Below are 17,405 nucleotides of genomic sequence, written 5' to 3' on the forward strand. Positions count from 1 at the left end.
AAGATAAGTTACATCTGTACGTCTCGTGTCTATTTCTCAGGCTCTGACCTTGGCAGTGAAGACGGCCTGACGGGCCTCTGGGATCATGTAGAGCTGCTGGATGGTGGAGGCCAGGTAACAGGTGGCTCCCAGGTTAGTCAGACCAACGAAGCGACACTCGGCCCGGACGTCATCGTGAGGCCAGTAGTCCCATTTGTACGGGGCGTGAGAGGCTAGAGGAAAAATATCAGAAGGAACTTTTAACTTTCAGTGTTTTGATGCGTCTTTTTTTCCATCTTTTTTCTGTCTTTACTTTAGAGACAGGACAGTGAATAGAGTCAGAAACAGGGGAGAGAGAGAGGACTTAAACCTCTGTGTATGGGGCGCTGGTCAACTGCTCAGCTATCGGTCCCAGTGTTTTGGTGTATCTAATATACCTGGTGGAATGTTTACCTTGTTGTATTTGAATTTAATAAAATCGACATTTCTGGCTTCAATTCATCCTCAGTTGAATATGAAGAAAGTTGATATTAGCAACCACTGAAACTCTTTGGATATGTAGTTACAGGAGTACAATCAGAAGGTAGATTATTATAAAAAATAAAATATATATACAGTATTTGGAAAAATTAAAGGATTTTTGATTTTTTGATATCTCTTTCATTTCCTGTTTTCATTTGTTTAAATATAAATAAATATATATATATATATATATATACACCATGACCATGCACACGCACCAACCACTAAGCCACCGTCGCCTTACTTATATGACTCTATAACACACATTCATCAATTTTTATCTCCTTTTTTAAAAGGATATAGACATGTATTGTTGTTTTTTTACTGCACAGGCTGTCCCAGTGTGTCCTGCATTAATCCCACCAGAAGGACAATGCTCTACAGAAACACACTGGATTTATTATTGCAAAGCTCAAATTGAGTCAGATCATTATCCCTGAGGACTTCTGACACAGAGTGTAGCTTGCAAAACAGTTATATACAATAAAACCACACAGAAAACCAAACCCCATTTGTTGTAGTTTCAGTTCTCCAACATTGAACCAAAACACCTCGAAGCCTTTGATATGGTTTTGTGGTTTTGGGCCACTTAATCAATTAATACAGGTTCACATTCATCTTCAGAAAAATCCTCTTGTGACTTTAATCATTACCAGTCAAATCATGAAACATTTGGAGACAGTTTTTCCTCACTTTATCCTCTATAATCTTCAGGGGTTTTGGACACTGTTCTGTTATGATAAATGGTCAAATGGTTGAAATACTGCAACAGTATCAACATTCTTTACCAAACTTGTTCAATCTGAAAAGGAATCTGGGATGCATCCAATGTGGAAGTATGTGGAAAAGCTCACCCTGCATGTGCTGTGACATGACCCAGTTGTGGAGTAGACGGTAGTTCTCCACAGAGCCCTTCACCGTCTCCACCAGCAGGTCGTAAGCAGCGGCCCGGGCAGCGTGGGACTTGCATTTGGGCTGAGCGCGGTCAGCCAGGCTGGGCAGGAGAAAGAGGAGGTTGTGGACATCCCGTAGGAACTCCTGACCCTCACGGGAGAACTTAAAAGGTGGCTTGTGTTTGAGGACACTGGTGGCAAGACGCAGGAGGCCAGTCAACCCGTCGTCCTCGATCATCCCGTCCTGCTGGTCCAGAATCTCACGGCTGCAGAGAGAGGAAACCCCGGGGTTTCAACTATTATTTAATTTCATAAAGGGTCGATCACAAAGCTTCAGAAAAGTTTCTAACAGGTCTTAAGACAAGAAAAAAACAACAGTAGACCAGCTTTCCTCCGTTTGGTAGTGGAGTGGTCTCTTACCTTTCCACCTTAACCTCTCCCACACAAATATGCCTGTAACCACTTCAGAGACCACTCCACTACCAAAAGAAGGTAAGCTGGTCTACTGTTTTTTCTGCTATTTGTCCCTACTACAGCGCACCTTGTATTACTCAGCATTGACCGACACACAGTGAGCCCGCCAGCTTCCTTTTATAGTTTTAGGTCTTAAGACCATTTAAATTAAATCACACTTAATCACATGGACCCTTGGTAAAAAAAAACTTTCGATTCAACACATTAACTTAGAGTCAACAAGGTTTGAAACAGGAATCCTAATTAAAGGAACAGAACACACAGCATGTCTGAACACAACCCTTTCCCATCAGGATTCCAGTTTGCCAAAACTCACGCTCGTCATAAACAATATGGTTTTTATATAAAGTATAAATTAAAAACACATAAAAAGTTATCGGGAAAGGGTAAATGTTTTAACCACATGAAGACATGCAATTTAATCTGTGGTAGAGATTCCAATAAAACAGTTTAATGAGTGGAATGGAAAGGCAGGAAACCTGGTCAGACTCGAAACACTTCAGTTATTCAAAGCGAAAGGGAGATTGTCTCTTCCTTGCTTGAAGGATTACTATAATGCAGAACAATTAAAATACTTAGTCTGCTGGTGTACAGATGATTACACTGCAAGGAAGGACCTGGAATCAGACTAGTTCTAAATCCATCTTTAATCCGTATTAGGAGACAAAACCGTCTAGACCACACACTCAGATAAGTAACTGAACAATGGTTCCTCTACAGATTTGGGTCAAAGAATGTTAAAAGCTAAAATTAGGGAAAAATACACAGTGTTTCTTATAAATGTGGTAAACTGGGGGGCCAATGGATTCAAGACATGTTGTTCTTTCACTGAACCTTTTTTAAGTCCTCTGTAACTGTGTGGCTGTTTTCTTTGTAAAAGATAAAACACACTCTTCCTATCTTCTTACTAAAGAACGGGGGATTAAAAACAGTATTTAGTCTTTGACTGCTTCTGACCTCCTGATGCAGTCGGCGAGGTGTCGAGCGAGAGCGTCCAGGTCCAGCAGGGTGGTCTGTATCGAGCCGGCCAGCGACAGAGAGGGAGAGACCTTCTGTGAGTTCAAACAGACCAATACTAGCAACAGCTCAATAAAACATCACAGCAGCACTAACAACAGCTAAATAAAGAAACTTAAGATCAATGTGATAATCAATGCTGTGGTCTGAAGTTCTCACCTGGCTGGCATCTTTAACGTGGATGTTGTCAATGAGTTTACAGAGCAGCCAGAAATATTCCTTACAGCCCGTCCTTAACAGAGGCTCCTCTTCATAATCCTCCACCTGAAAAAACAAGTTACTGTTACTAAACTCTGCACACATTGTGCATTCAGTAGTATCCATGTAAACTGAAGTAAATAATTTGCATCGGTCACAGACTCAAATTGTTATTATGAAAAAGTGAAGACATAAAAAAAGGACACCGCAGATACAGATCTTTGTATTAAGGTTAAATATTTTTTAAACCGAAAACAGCCCTTACATTACTCTTATCAAAGCCACCAGTCTCCACTGAAAAATACTGAATTTTACCTAGCAGGATATGGGAGATATACTGCTAACTCAGTAGGTTAGTTTTTTTTCCTAGTATGATGTAAATCTTGGTTTAATCGACAGTGGAATTACTTGATAGGAAAGTCTCTAGTTCTGTTAAATGTTACATCAGAAAGTAGAGGCATTCAACACATTTGTTTGACCTCATCAGTAGATCGTTTTTAGTGTAAACATAACTTTAGAACATCCTCTGTGCTCAAAGCTTGTTCCAGCCTCTCCTGCATTTCTCCAATCAAAGGGGAAATGCTGTTTAGAAACAAACTGGTTTATTATGGCAAAGCTCAAATTGAGTCAGATCATCATCCCAGAGGACTTCTGACACAGAGTGTAGCTTGCAGATGAGTGTGTGAGTGTAGGAGACCCACCCTCAGCGGTTTGAGGGCCTGAGCATCTGGCAGGAACTTGAGGAGCGTGGATGCAGCAAGCAGCAGGAAGGATCTGTTGATGGACTCTCCGCCCTCCAAACCCGACAGGGAGAGTTTGTAGAGGCCGTTACACGCCTCGTGTCTCACCGCCGGCTGGAAATAAACAAAACGTCAAAAACATCAGATAAGAAACTGACAAACAAAAACTTTAATTCATCTTCTACAGATGAGTTATCTAATACCACAGTTCTGAAGTCTTGATTTGTTTTTTAATTTATTTTCAATACCACGGGGAAAACATCAAGGTCAACTTTATGTTCTTTATGAATCTGACACTAGCTAATAGTTAGCTTAGCACAAGAACAGAGGGGATATTCTGGCTCCCATGTGTAATAAAAAACAACAATCAGCACCTCTGAAGTTCGTAAACAAAAAAAGGTCATCATGTTTGTTTGGCAAGATATAACTATAACTAGGATCTTATTTTGAGAGAGCAGGTTGGATCTGGTACTCGTAGTGCATCCTGGGAATTGTCTGGACTGGCTCACCTCGGGCACCAGCAGGGTGAGTTTCTTCAGCCAGTCATGAAGGTGGTCACTGTCAGCCAGACTGGACTTCACAGCGGAGGAGCAGTGAGCCCAGCTCACCAGCAACCACATGGAGTAGTGAGTCACTACGGGAAAAAAACATCACATTAATATCACTGCTGAACATCAGGTGTGTTATTTTTCATTAATTAGGCATGATTGTTTTTATACTGAGTGATCATTAATCATCATATAATGAAGCCAAACTATTTCTGTTCACTCTCACCTTCATGGCGAGACCTGTGGTCTGACTGAGCCTTGAGGACTCTGTTCAACGACAAGAAACATGCTGAAGTTAAATGTGTAAAGCAAAAATTTTATATAATGTCAATATAGTAACAAAGTCAAACAGCTGTGGCAACTAATCTTTTCAAAATATGGATTACAGTTTTTAGCAATGTTCTGGTACAAGATGTGAATCAGAGAGGGAGATATAGTGTGTTTTCAAATGTCATTAGTTGAAATTATTCAATACCAACTTCTTCACAGTTTTCTTGAAAGTGTCATGAAAGCACTTTGTTATCTCTCACTAAGTAGTTGGAATTTATAACACTGAAAGAGCATTACGTTAGTGGATTTTTAGAGGAATAGCCTTGAATTGAAAAGGTAAGTTATACCAGATTTTTTTATCAATAAATTCCACATTTTTTTTAAATACTTTTTTTTTTTTTTATGTCACCTGTGTGCAAGGTTGTCGTAGGTGTAGGCCACGTTGATCAGACGTTGGATGAGGTTGGTTCCTTGTACTAGGCTGAGGAACACCTGCAAAGCGACACACATATCAGCACATAATCAAACCAGAAGAGTGATGAAAAAAACACCTGCTGCCTTCACAACGTCTACCTCAGTGAGTCGGGGGATGTGCAGGCCTTTCCCATGCTCCACGGTGGACTTGCGGGATTTCCCTGGCCATGCCCTTTTCCTTTGGCTGTCAGCGAGGCCGGACCAAGAAAAGATGTCGTGGTAGGCGAGGTCAAGGTCTGCAGGGTCCACCGCAAACTGACAGATTAACTTCAGCAGGCAGGCCAGGCAGTCGAGCAGCCACTGCAGAGGAGACAGAGAAAAACATGAACTAATGACACAAGACTTTAAAAACCTGCATCTTGAATAAAAAATAGACAAAAAAAAACCTCCTTTGAATAATAATCAATTTATAAAGATAAAGTCTTTATTACATTTTTATTTTCCCTTTTAAGAAAACTTTCCCTGTAAAGTTGCACTCAGAAAGAATCTAATCGGTCGTACCACAGTCCAGGACTCCTGATCTTTGGGCTCCAGGATGCCAGAGTTAAAAATCTCCAGGAGCAGCTGCAGACCTCCAGAAGAAACAAACTGGAGAGCGGAGAGAGAGAGCACAGCATTGGTTGTAAATTACCATTTTAAAATCTAGATTATTTATATAAATATTTTGTTTAAGACAGTGGAAGACGGAGTAGTTTTTCTGTCACAGACGGTCTGATGTTTCGGTGTTGTACCTTGCAGCTCCAGGTGTTTTTGCTGTTTTCTATCTGATCCTCACTGGAGTCATCGGAGTCTGGATACAGATCACTGTAACTACCCTGTAACACAAACACAGATTTACAGTGTGAAAAGAGAACCAAGTTTATCCATAAAATGTCCATGCGTTGTGGTTAGGTGCATGTTTGAATCTCTGGCTTGACTATAACCATATAACAGACATTTATAATCAACCAACATTGAATATAATTGAGGATCAGTATCAGTCATGGATCAGCTTAAACATGCTTATATGAGCTGTTGTTGTGCACACAATCTGGTGTGTTTTTAGAAGTCTTATTTTCATAATGTACAGCCAATTATACCGTCTTTTTTTTTTAGTTCAAAGTTACAAAATGAAAATTAGAACATTCTGTATTTATTTCCAATAGTATAGAAAACTCCAAAACAAAGGAGGAAAACATTAAAATGTACATTGTATGTCAACAGAGCTTTAATAGATTGTGTTTTTTCTCACAGTGGACTCCCGATGGATGCGTCGGTTTGGTTTGCCCAGTGCCTCGATGATCTCCAGAGCGTACAGCAGCTTGTGTGGACTTTTAATCCTCAGCAGCTCCTTCCAGCACAGACCTTCCCCATTCTGCAGACGCACAGGAGTACACAAACATGTTCGGTATGTGGCTATATATATTAACCGTCTTTAGATGAGGTATTTGATCTCTGTGTTTCATTTATCTGTACTCTTTAAATTTAAACTCTAACTATGAACTTTTTCTCATTACTTCAATCTTTTGTTTGTGTATGAAGAGTATATGATCTAAGATTGTGTGTTTTAAGGGTAGGACTGGATAGAGTAAGGATTTGGGGAGAGAAAATGGGGATGACAAGCAGCAAGGGGCTGAGGGCTGAAGACAAACCCTGAGCTGCTGAATCATGGACTGAAATCTGTGCATGAGGAACTTGCTGTAATCATATTCATTTCTCATTTAACCACAGAGCTAATTATTCTGACAGCATCACTTGTTCTTCAGTTTGTTTATACAGAAAACAATTGAAGTTATTAGGTTAGTTTGGGGACTGACCGCGTCGTCTGAGATGTTCTGGAAAGCTTGAAGCATCTTGGGACATGTAGGCAGCAGCATCAGCAGCTCCCAAACTCGCCGAGACAGATTCTCTGCGTGAAGGTGAAGCTCCTCACACCGCACACTCTGCAGGGACACACACGTAAAATATTATTCTGCTACTACAGAAATGTGCAGGTAAACTTCCACCCATTTTAAGCCAGACCTCTACATAAGAGATCAAGATGTACAACAACAAATGTTCTAGAGTCAGTATCGTTATTCTGACTTTAATCACTCGGTTTACTCCCTCAGTCACACACCTCCGGGTTGTCGTGGACCATCTCAGCGTTTGGCCTGGGTGGTTTAAAGCATGCGAGCATCTCCAGCAGCTCGAACAGCGTGGTGAGGTGTGGCTCCTGGAGGAGCAGCAGCATGGGGATGTGCTCCTTCTGAGGAGGAGGCAGACAGGAGGCCGGCAGCTGGATACCCTCCCCCTTCCTCTCCCTCCGAGGAGCTCCGAGAGACACAAACACCATCTGGGATCAAATGACAAACATGAGAAAGTGACGATTCATCTGTGTTTTATATTTCAGAAGAGAGAGCAACAGGACATTTTTCACACTTTTAAGAGGAGGATTCCAGAACGTAGATATTTTAGGGTGCAATAGAGAAAACATTTCTGCATATTGCTTCTTTTGTCAGCAAGGAGAAGGGCTGTGGCCTACCATATCAAAGGTCTAAAACGTTTATTTCTCAAGGAGTCTTACATTGTATTCTAAGGAATAACTGCTATGATAGAGCTTTGTGAATTAAGATGCTTTGTTTTAATTAAAAACACTAAAAAACTGGAGTTGCTAATCTACTGATGCCTCACTTGATTGGTTTGTTTGTGTTATTTGTGGGACTTTGGTAATAATCAGGGTCCAACATATTGAGTCAGACCAATCAATACTCTAGAGGGAAAAAAAGCAGGTCATCACCTGCATGTCTTTGAAGCCCAGCTCATGCAGAGTCTTCTCATCGTAGTCTGTGGTCAACTCATGGCCAGAAGAGATCATCCTGACTGGACCCATCAGACCACCTGCAGGACACAGGACAGGATCTCAATGAATGCTCACAAAGACTTTTGACACAACAGCAAAACAAATAGAACCAACTTTATTTAGTAAATTTGGAGATGCCTGTTTATAAGTTAGGAGTAAGAAGAGGAGGATCTGTGGGAGCTGACCTGGAAAGTCGCCCTGCTGACGGCCACTCTGACCAAACTCCTGCAGCTGAGCCTGCTGGTTCATCTGCTCCTTCTGCAGGTTCTCATACCAGTGGGTCACCTCAGCCCGCAGGTCTGCTACCTGGTCACTGGGATACATCTCGATAGTCATCTGCAAAAACCCACGGTTTACTTTATAGCATAATTGACTGATAGAAGGTGTGGATTTTCATTAAAATATGAGGAAAAAAACATGGCTGAGCAGAAATAAAAATATATCTCTTCATATAAACAGAGTCAGTCTGTTTTTCTGGCATTGGAGCACAGAAGGACACTGAATTTTCGCCACAATTCATTTGTAGCCTTAGTCAAACTGCCATTTCAATTTGCGATATATATGTCACGTGATGTTTCGCCTTCATTCTGAATGTTGTAGATCACAAAGTGATCCCCTATCTGTACCACGACGAGACTGGCAGAGCCAGAGAGGGAGTGTAGGGCTGAGTGTTTGTGCATGTCTGACTGTGTGTATGTGGAGCTCCCGCTGGGACACCGATATCACGTCATCGCAGAATCAATACGAATGTTTGAGTTTGAGTGTTTATTGCATGGCCTTGCGGAACAGTCTTTACATTTCACTGCACATCTGTATGAGCATGTGACGAATAAAAAATCTTGAATCTTGAATGTACAAAGACATAATGATGACTGAGCTTAGTTACGGTGTTTTTGAAAAGTGAATGCAACTGGCTCTAACATGTTCATTATCTGCAAAACACCTTAAAACACCAAAGTACATACTAATCTCTGTGGCACATGCAGTGGTTTTAGCGAGTGAAAGTTTCAATTCTGCTCCCCAGTGTGGGATATCAAATGAAATATATTCTTTGGTCACTACTTGTCTGCTCACCTTGGTCCACGCGCTAATTTAGTGACGCAGGAGAAGACAGAAGCAGATAGGGCCCTCTGCTTATATATACTGTATATATTATTTAAATATACATTTTGTCTAATTTTCCTTATTTGTATTGTAAATCAATACATCCCAACAACAACAAATCAAAGCTAGACTGATTTTCACTTTGTACCTCTTAAATGACACTTATTCAAGCTACTATGTGTAGATATAACACTATGACACTATTTGAAATTATATGCAATGAATGCATGCAGTTAGTATAAACCTATTTCTTTAAAACTGCAGAACCTCAGACCGTTTTCAATACTTTTGTTTTGAGTATCTAAAATAAGGAGCGACATGACAAACTGTAACTATGTTATTTCATAGTTTGAAACACTTTTTACATTTCTTTTTGCACTAATAATTATACATTTTCTTACAAACAAAAATGCAGATTGTATGTATTACTCCAATAACAGTAACACAAGTTGCAATGATATCTCTTAAAGAAGGATGACTCCTATTGTTTTTGAAATCATCTCCTTTGCCAGAATGTTTTTCAAAAGTGGTGTAAAAGTTCATCTTTAGTAAATCCAGCCATCCTGGGATTAATAAAGTATTTCTGATTCTGAACAGAATTAACTGTTTCTAAGCGGAGTCAGGTAGTTTGTTATATCAAAGGTTTATGTGTCACCTTGTCAGGAAGTCCGGCAGGCTGACATACAATCCTGAGCGGCAGAGACTGTTTGTCACTCAGGGCCTTCAGGTGGCTGCTGATCCCCGTCCCCTCGATCTGCCACTGACGCAGGTGGTATGCAAACCTGACAGAGAAAAGGGGAAATATGTTATTTTGTTGTATTTATATAAGGACAGAGCATATACCTTTTGCAAGCAGCTCTGGATGGTGTTTACCTCCTTCGAAAGGCCTCCAGGTGAGTTTTGAGCATGAGCAGGCCCCTCTCGATGCTGGTCAGGCTGGAGTGAGAGTCCTTCTCCAGGTTTGCTGAAGCCATGAGCAGACTCTCCATGCACTTCCTGATAAACTCCTGCTCCTTTTCCAGTCCTGTCTTACCAGCTGGATATGTCAACATACGCACAAAAAACTTCATGCAATGGTGACATTGTTTAACTAAAATATGCTTTAATTAACCAGCTAATAAATACATATTCTAGTTTTTTAACATGTCAAACACTAATATCACTCACAGCCAACAACTTTATATGGTAACACACACAATTCAACTCTATTATGAAAGTATATTTGGATTACAGTCTGCAGACTGTGTGTGTTTCCTGACTTTAAACTCACCGTTGATGTAGTAGGAGTTGATGTACTGGATGGCAGCTCGGCTGATATCTGCAGACTGAGCTCTCAGAGCAATCCCCCACAGCTGGTCCATCCCGCACAGCTGCAGACACACACACACACACCTATGAGCTAACTGTATCTACTTTTTGTAAACAGGTCAGTTTGAACCCAAAGTAACTTTATCAGGATGCAGATTTACAAAACATTTTTATCTGAAAACATTTTCTTTTACAGAAATAAAAAGAAGTATTTTTTCAATTCAATTGTTAAGTATGCGTCCTATAAAACAGTGTTCTTAGGTATTAAAAGGAGTTTGATTACCTCACAGCTGGAGGCGTTGTCCAGAGCGCTGGTGGCGAGGCGAGCCAGGTTACACAAGTGCTGGAAGAGGTTCAGGCCGGTCATGCTGATGGTCTCTGGCTTCAGCTGGGGCATCTGGAGTGACAAACAGACAATTGAAACACAAAAGCATGTTTCCAATCCAGCTGAGTATAAAAGAAAATTCAGAGTAATGTCGCTTGAATCTAAGGTGACTCATATTCACATTTCACTTCGACTCTTTTATTGTCACTGGATGTGGTCATGCATACATTTTATTTTCAGAAAATAACATTTGCAGACAGTTTTGCGAGGGATGCTGGATAGTTCTGCTTTTGACAATGGATTTGTCTGAAACTCAAGACGCTCTTACATGTTTGCATTTTTAAAAGGAAAACATGGCAGCTACTCTGTGAATGTTATCAGATTTCCTCTTCATTGTGCATCAATACATGCTGGGATAGCATGTGGCTGGCTAAACAACCTAATTAATATCATTTTGGAAAAAGGATGGATGGAGAAATAACCCAGATTTAGGTAAATATATTTTTCATTGGACATATCCAAGGTAGACATCTTGTGGCATAACTGAGTTTTTGAGGTACAGATGCTACTTGAAAAAAAAACAAGATGTTGAAAGTTGTAGAAAAACCAGAAACTCAAAGAGGAGAGAAATCACTGCAAATGAAACTAGTTGACCCAGTGGAACATTTCAACCAGTTGCTTTTTATTGTTGTGTTTGTTTGTTCTTCATCTACCTTCTCCAGGAACAGGTGTTTGTAGGTCTCCATGCCCATGGCGTGCTGGTCCTTGCTTCGGACCTGATTGAGGAACCAGTGCAGTGCGTCGTCGTAGCACTCTGAGTCCTCCACCAGGCAATGCCACAGGATGTCCACCTGCTCCAGACTCAGTCCTGAGAAACACAAACACACACAGTTACACACAGGAAGATAACAGGTTGTGAAGACAGATTTCACTCCATCTGTACAAGAAGAAACACAGACTGGTGTGAAAAATTCTCATTTATTTCCTTCATGTCTTTAGTCTGCTTCACTATTTTTTAGCATTCAAGTTTCTAAAATTCCTTAGAATCAAATGATCATGGGAGAAAATAGCACTGGTAAAGCTCAACTCTACACTTAGACTTTATCTAAACCAGAGAAGAAGACAAAAAGCTGAAGGAGTAGGAAAAGACAAAGAAGACTAAAAAGTGGAGAAAAGGAAGACAACGAAAAGGGAGGGGAGAACAATAAAAATAACGAGGAGAAACAGAAGAACCAGAAAAAGAAATTCAGTAAAAATAAAAAGGCATAGAAGAAGAACGACAACAAGAAAAGCAAGAGAATGAAAAAAGGAGGAACGACGAGGAATAGAAAATGCAGAAGATGGCGACACAGGAAAAAAGACAAATAAGAAGACATAAAAGCGAAGCGTACAAGTAAAATGAAGACACAGATGTAGAAGAAGACAAAAAAAGAAGAAGAGATGCACAAGATGCAGTAAAAAAGATAAAGAAGAGGAAACAATGGAAAAAGATTATTACTTAATCTTAGAAGAAAAAGAGAGGCTGTATTTGCAGTCATAGAAGTTTGCCATCTGTGAAAAACTAAATCAATGTATTTTGCACGGGTGGGTTTAAACGGGAATAGTAGAGGACATTTGTTGTTAGCTTTGTTAACAGCTGTGAAGGAATGCTGATTTTTTTTTTTAGAAGGAAAGAAAAATGAATGTTTTTTGCATTTACCCCGTGGAGCTGTAAGGAAATTTAAGTTTACTTGAAGATATCTTGATATCTTTTAAATGACACTACATCCTGTTTAACACATTTGTTAACTTCAAGATTATTAGTAGGAATTTATTGAGGCTAATTGGCCAGACAGAAACACTCACATGTTCTATCTGATGCTGTTGGCTTTTTGCAGTAAATATTTAATGAACTGAGGCTTTAGTCTGTCAAACAGCAAATTTTACATCTAGGCAAAACGTTGATGATTGCCCTGGGTGATCTAACTGGGCTAAATCTGGTGAAATACTCGCATTAAAAAAGGGTTCTATATTCTCCCTCTTTAGTGTTTTGTCACTCAGATAACGGGGGCATTGTTGAATGGAGCAGCTGGGGTTATATAATAAGGTCTTTTTTTAGCATCATTCCCCCCCAAACATTCCCTAACCCTCATTCACAGTTAATTTCCACACTGCTGTTAAATATGCTTCATTACTGCTGGAAATGTCACTTCAAACAGCTGCAGACCTCTGAACAGTTGAGCCAATTAATCAAAGCTCACATCCCGTCTAACATGCTGCTAAAAAATGTTCCCAAGAAAACCAAACTATTTTCAAACATATTTTTAAGTATTTTGTTTCCCACTCTGTTCACTACTGCAGGAAACTGACAAAGATGTGAAATGTGCATGCAAGAGTTGTTGACAGAAATATCACAGATCATCAAGAGAACAGTTTTTTTACATCCTTAAACATGTCATGTCATCTTTGTTTACTGGTTGGCTTAATTTTGTTTTTTTTAGAAAAATAAATGCTGTTAAAAGAAATTTCATTTGGATGGCAGTAAACATTGATGAAAATGTGAGTGCATTGACCTGATTCGTCACCTGTATGTCTATATATAATTAATAATAGGTGAGAAGATTGAGTTTATAGTAGTATTTGGCTGAATGCATCCTTTTTAAACAGCTTAAGTATAAAAATATTAAAACATATATCAGTTACAAATAACCTGTCATTTTACTTTATCAGTGCATTCAATAACCTCGCTTTACAACATTCTTCTTTTTCAGTCAGACACGGGTGTTGCTCTATGAGCTAAATAGGAGAATATGGATCTCACTGAAGTGGTCTGGAGATCCCAGTGTGGAGAAGACACAGGTGAGGAACTGCAGACGGACCTGAACCTCCGCGCTGTGACTGTACCTGCAACAACACAACCAACAAAGAGAAAGTTCGACACTTTGTTGCCCCCAAAAACATTTTAGAGCACAAAACACGACTTTACTTCAATTCAAATACAGATGAAGGTCTGTGTATTTTCTCTCTATACGAGGATGATTTCACCATAACAAGGAACAAGGCATTAACACGGGCTGCAGCCAGCATATTTCAATTGGTAAGACTGGCTGTTTAACACAAAGCTTCAACTTGTGTTTCCTTTCAGTCTAAGGACTCATTAAACTTCTCTATCAGCTTTCAGAAGTGTCATGGTTTGCCTGAGAGTTTTCAAATTCACCTGTAAACACTGGCCGTCCACTGAATGTTAAAACATTTTTACAGCTGGGTCCTTTTAATTTTTCATGGCCTGTAAGAATTTTATCAACATCACATGATCTGGATGAAGAATATTCATCAGATTAACAGCAAAGGTTGGTAACAGCTCGGTTTCTAGCAACCAACTACTCTGAAGGTTAGATTATGTTCCACATCATCATTACATGATCATTGCTCAAACTTTAGCTTTGTTTGGGTCAACCTTTGACTTTTACGACATGTATCTTTTACCGCTTTGAATTATCTCATAAACCTTTTCAAAGCACTTCTTAATGAGAGGTATCTGTTTGTGACCGAGTTTAAAAAGGATGACACACTTACAGTGCAAACTTGTGCCGCTGTTCACGGACTTCCTGGATGTAGTGCTGCAGGTTGTCGAAGAACAGCTTCATCATGTGCAGCTCCTTCTCCGCCCACCTGGCAGAGCAAACAGCCATGTTTGTCAAATCACATTTTAGAGCCTTTAAACATCCTAAAACATCTTGAGAGGTCGGTATGCAAAGAATATAATCTGAGTTTAATGAATGATCTTACTGTACCGCTAAGAGTGTAACTGTTTAACACATCAATGTCATATTTCTTATAATTATACTTGAACTAGAAAATGTAACTTACATTGTGATCCAGTGGGTGTCGTAGCTAGAGCCAAACTGCTGAAAAGTGCCAAATAGCTTAGGTAGGAGACGCAGGGAAACCACAACAGACCTGAGGGCAGAAGAAGAGAAGAGGGTTGATAAAAAGGAGAAAAACAAAGATTGAATAAAACAAAGAACATGTTTTGGATTTCTTCTTTTTATTTGCAGACAAACCATAAATGATGCTTTCCAGGTTACAGTTTTGATCATCTGTAGCCCCGTTTCCACCAAGCAGTTCAGTTCGGTTCGTTGTGGTACGGCACGCATTTTGTGGCGTTTCCACTAGAGTCGGGAAAGGTCCCAAAAAATAACCGTCCTGTTCCGTTCTACTTGTTGCTATTCTTCTGTTGGGGTGCCAAGTCTACAGGTCCGACCCTAAAAGCTGGAGCTAAACACTGCAGTCCGTTGATTGGTCTAAAGAATCGTCACTTCCTGTGCGACTGCGCGAATAAAGGACGGCTGTATTTTTCCTCGCGGCACACAGCCTCGTCTCAAACAAAGCTTCACTGTGTTTTGTAACAGAGAACCACGCGCGTTCTTCTTCTTCGTCTAATCTATTAGTGGGGTATACTGTGTCACGCCGCTATGATGTCACGCTATTATGTAGCTGATGCGGCTATCGGCACCTGGCCTACCAGAAAAAGAGTACGGTAACTACGGTTGGCTGTGGAAACACAAACAGGATCAGGCTTTACCGTACCAAACTGTACTGATCCAAACCGGAGAAGCTCGGTGGAAACGGGGCTTTAGAGGTTTTCTTTCAACTGTTTGTTTGCAGAAATGAAAAATCCATGGTAAACTCATTCATCTGCTCCGGGTCACCCTCACCTGTGATGAGCTAAGTTGTCCAAGCAGCCCTCGATGAAGCGCATTCGGATCTGTCTGTCAGTGAACCAGCAGACAAGAGAACACAGCAGCTTCTCTGCTTCATTAATCAGACCCTCAGACAGGTGGATCTGAAAGCACACAGAAAGAAAATCAACTTAGATCACACAGGTGACTTTAAAGTCTTTATATGTGATTTTTTGATCCAGCAGGTGTCGCCCTTGAGCTCCAGCATGAAACCGAAACAACTCGCGCTGCATTGTTGTGTTAGCATGCAAATGCTAGTGATCTTTATTATGCTCGTATCTTCACACTGCATGTAAATTTACCTGAAATGAGCGTGATCTAGAAACACAGTTAAGCAGTGAGTACAGTATGTTATTCTTCTTTTCTCTAGTTCCTCAGTTAAACAACTTTTATACACGAGGGGAGGAGTCAGCCGGCCGGCCCGGCGATGTAAACAAACTGAAGATAGGACTCTGAAAACTCTGAAAGCATCACAGACAGTGGGACTCGGGTGTTACACCCATTGTAGACAGTCATGACTCACAGAGTTATTTTCAGAGGATACACTTGATTTATATTATATTTAAGTGTGAAAAATCATATAAAGCCTTTAAGGTAGTTGGTGAGAAAGAAAACTGGATACTGTAGCTTTGAAAACTCCATCTAAAGATTTCATTTGAAGATTTATTTACCTAGGCTGTTATAAGCTCCTGGGAAATATATTGTATTGCTGAGTTGATATTGCCTCATTTCTAATTAAAATAAGAAACTATAATATTACTGTGGGTGGCTTAAGAACAAGAAACTGTAAGGCGGTATTGTCTGTGTGGAAACTCTCATGGATTATTTGTCACGTGGGTAAACTTTCCACGTTGGAAAATACAGATTACTGTATAAATTTGGATGAATCACATCACTGCTAAATATGTAAAATGAGTCAAATCACTCCAGGAAATCCCTCTACCAAACTGTTGCTCACTAAAGCATTAAATACAAATATGTGTGAGTATTAAACACACAAATACACATCTACAGAAGAAAAGACAGCTGGGTGTTGAGTCATACCGCGTCCTCATCCTGCACCAGGTCCCACAGCAGAGTGTTTCCCTTCTTACAAACGTTGTCCAAATTGATGTCAGTCACAGCGTGGCCGCTCGAATACTGGTGTTTATGGACAGCTGGACCTGCACAGATGTACCCACAACATTAGCTCTCCTGGTTAGGCAGGCTATGCTCTGAATTCAACCAAAAAGTGAACACAGGAAACAACCTATTATATTGATCAATCAGGATATTAGATCCATCTTGAATGTGGCTCACCTTGCACCAGGTGCTCATGGTAGATGGAGGCCAGGTTGGGGAGGTGCTGCTGGAGGTGGGAGCTGAGCTCAGCGTGGGAGTTGATCTGGACGAGCTCCTCCTCGCAGCCCGACTCCTCGCCGTCAAAGTCTGCCATGTTTTTCTCTGACTTGGCACTGACCTGAGAGCTACTGCAGCTCACGTCGTCTGCAGACAGCATGTCCTCCACCATGGGACTGAGGGGGAGAGAGAGGGTTTCACAGTTTTGAACATGTTACATAAAGAACAACCAACCAGTTTTGACACAATGGGAACATTCAGAAGGAGTTTGTTAAAACGAACTGAGATATAAAAGAAAAGGAAACTTTTTTACACAAGACATTGAAGAAAACACCTCAATGTGTTCTGAATATTTATGTAGATCATTAAACCTGTTTTTTTAAGGACTTCCTGGCATTCAGCTAGCAACACTGTAGCAACAAAATGTTTGAATGCACATGACACTGTGCTACAAGGATCATTATAAAATGATTTATAAACAACATTTTCACAAAGCTGTGAAAACACACTCTGACTGTGTTCGGCCGTTTTCTGGCGAGTGGGAACTGAACTGCCATTTTGCCTCTTACTTTGGCTCAGCTCATTGCTCTGATATATTCAGACATACAGTGACTGCAATCCTTCATCTAATGACTTAATGCAGTAAGTCGACATCTGGAATCCTACAAATATC

General features: G+C 40.3%; 1 protein-coding gene across 3 annotated transcripts in view; it reads right to left on the reverse strand.

Moving 5' to 3' along the window:
- usp34 (ubiquitin specific peptidase 34) overlaps positions 1–17,405 on the reverse strand; it is a 61,336-nt gene that overhangs the window by 18,378 nt on the left and 25,553 nt on the right. The window contains exons 15-41 of one of the 3 annotated variants that reach the window (XM_020639589.3): positions 16,694–16,908; positions 16,439–16,557; positions 15,371–15,498; positions 14,523–14,612; positions 14,229–14,324; positions 13,474–13,556; positions 11,387–11,541; positions 10,632–10,745; positions 10,311–10,410; positions 9,914–10,064; positions 9,696–9,822; positions 8,122–8,272; positions 7,874–7,974; positions 7,214–7,429; positions 6,912–7,037; positions 6,347–6,469; positions 5,847–5,930; positions 5,617–5,703; positions 5,215–5,415; positions 5,051–5,133; positions 4,598–4,638; positions 4,333–4,457; positions 3,785–3,937; positions 3,045–3,149; positions 2,826–2,920; positions 1,356–1,660; positions 49–212 (exon numbers count right to left, since the gene is read on the reverse strand). In XM_020639589.3, coding sequence (XP_020495245.2) covers positions 49–212; positions 1,356–1,660; positions 2,826–2,920; positions 3,045–3,149; positions 3,785–3,937; positions 4,333–4,457; positions 4,598–4,638; positions 5,051–5,133; positions 5,215–5,415; positions 5,617–5,703; positions 5,847–5,930; positions 6,347–6,469; positions 6,912–7,037; positions 7,214–7,429; positions 7,874–7,974; positions 8,122–8,272; positions 9,696–9,822; positions 9,914–10,064; positions 10,311–10,410; positions 10,632–10,745; positions 11,387–11,541; positions 13,474–13,556; positions 14,229–14,324; positions 14,523–14,612; positions 15,371–15,498; positions 16,439–16,557; positions 16,694–16,908 — 3,538 coding nt within the window. Of the gene's footprint in view, positions 1–48; positions 213–1,355; positions 1,661–2,825; positions 2,921–3,044; positions 3,150–3,784; positions 3,938–4,332; positions 4,458–4,597; positions 4,639–5,050; positions 5,134–5,214; positions 5,416–5,616; positions 5,704–5,846; positions 5,931–6,346; positions 6,470–6,911; positions 7,038–7,213; positions 7,430–7,873; positions 7,975–8,121; positions 8,273–9,695; positions 9,823–9,913; positions 10,077–10,310; positions 10,411–10,631; positions 10,746–11,386; positions 11,542–13,473; positions 13,557–14,228; positions 14,325–14,522; positions 14,613–15,370; positions 15,499–16,438; positions 16,558–16,693; positions 16,909–17,405 lie in introns of all 3 variants that reach the window. The other 2 variants (XM_020639590.3, XM_020639588.3) reach the window with 2 other exon arrangements.

This window comes from Labrus bergylta, chromosome 1, assembly GCF_963930695.1.
Source record: "Labrus bergylta chromosome 1, fLabBer1.1, whole genome shotgun sequence".
Taxonomy (NCBI): Eukaryota; Metazoa; Chordata; class Actinopteri; order Labriformes; family Labridae; genus Labrus; species Labrus bergylta.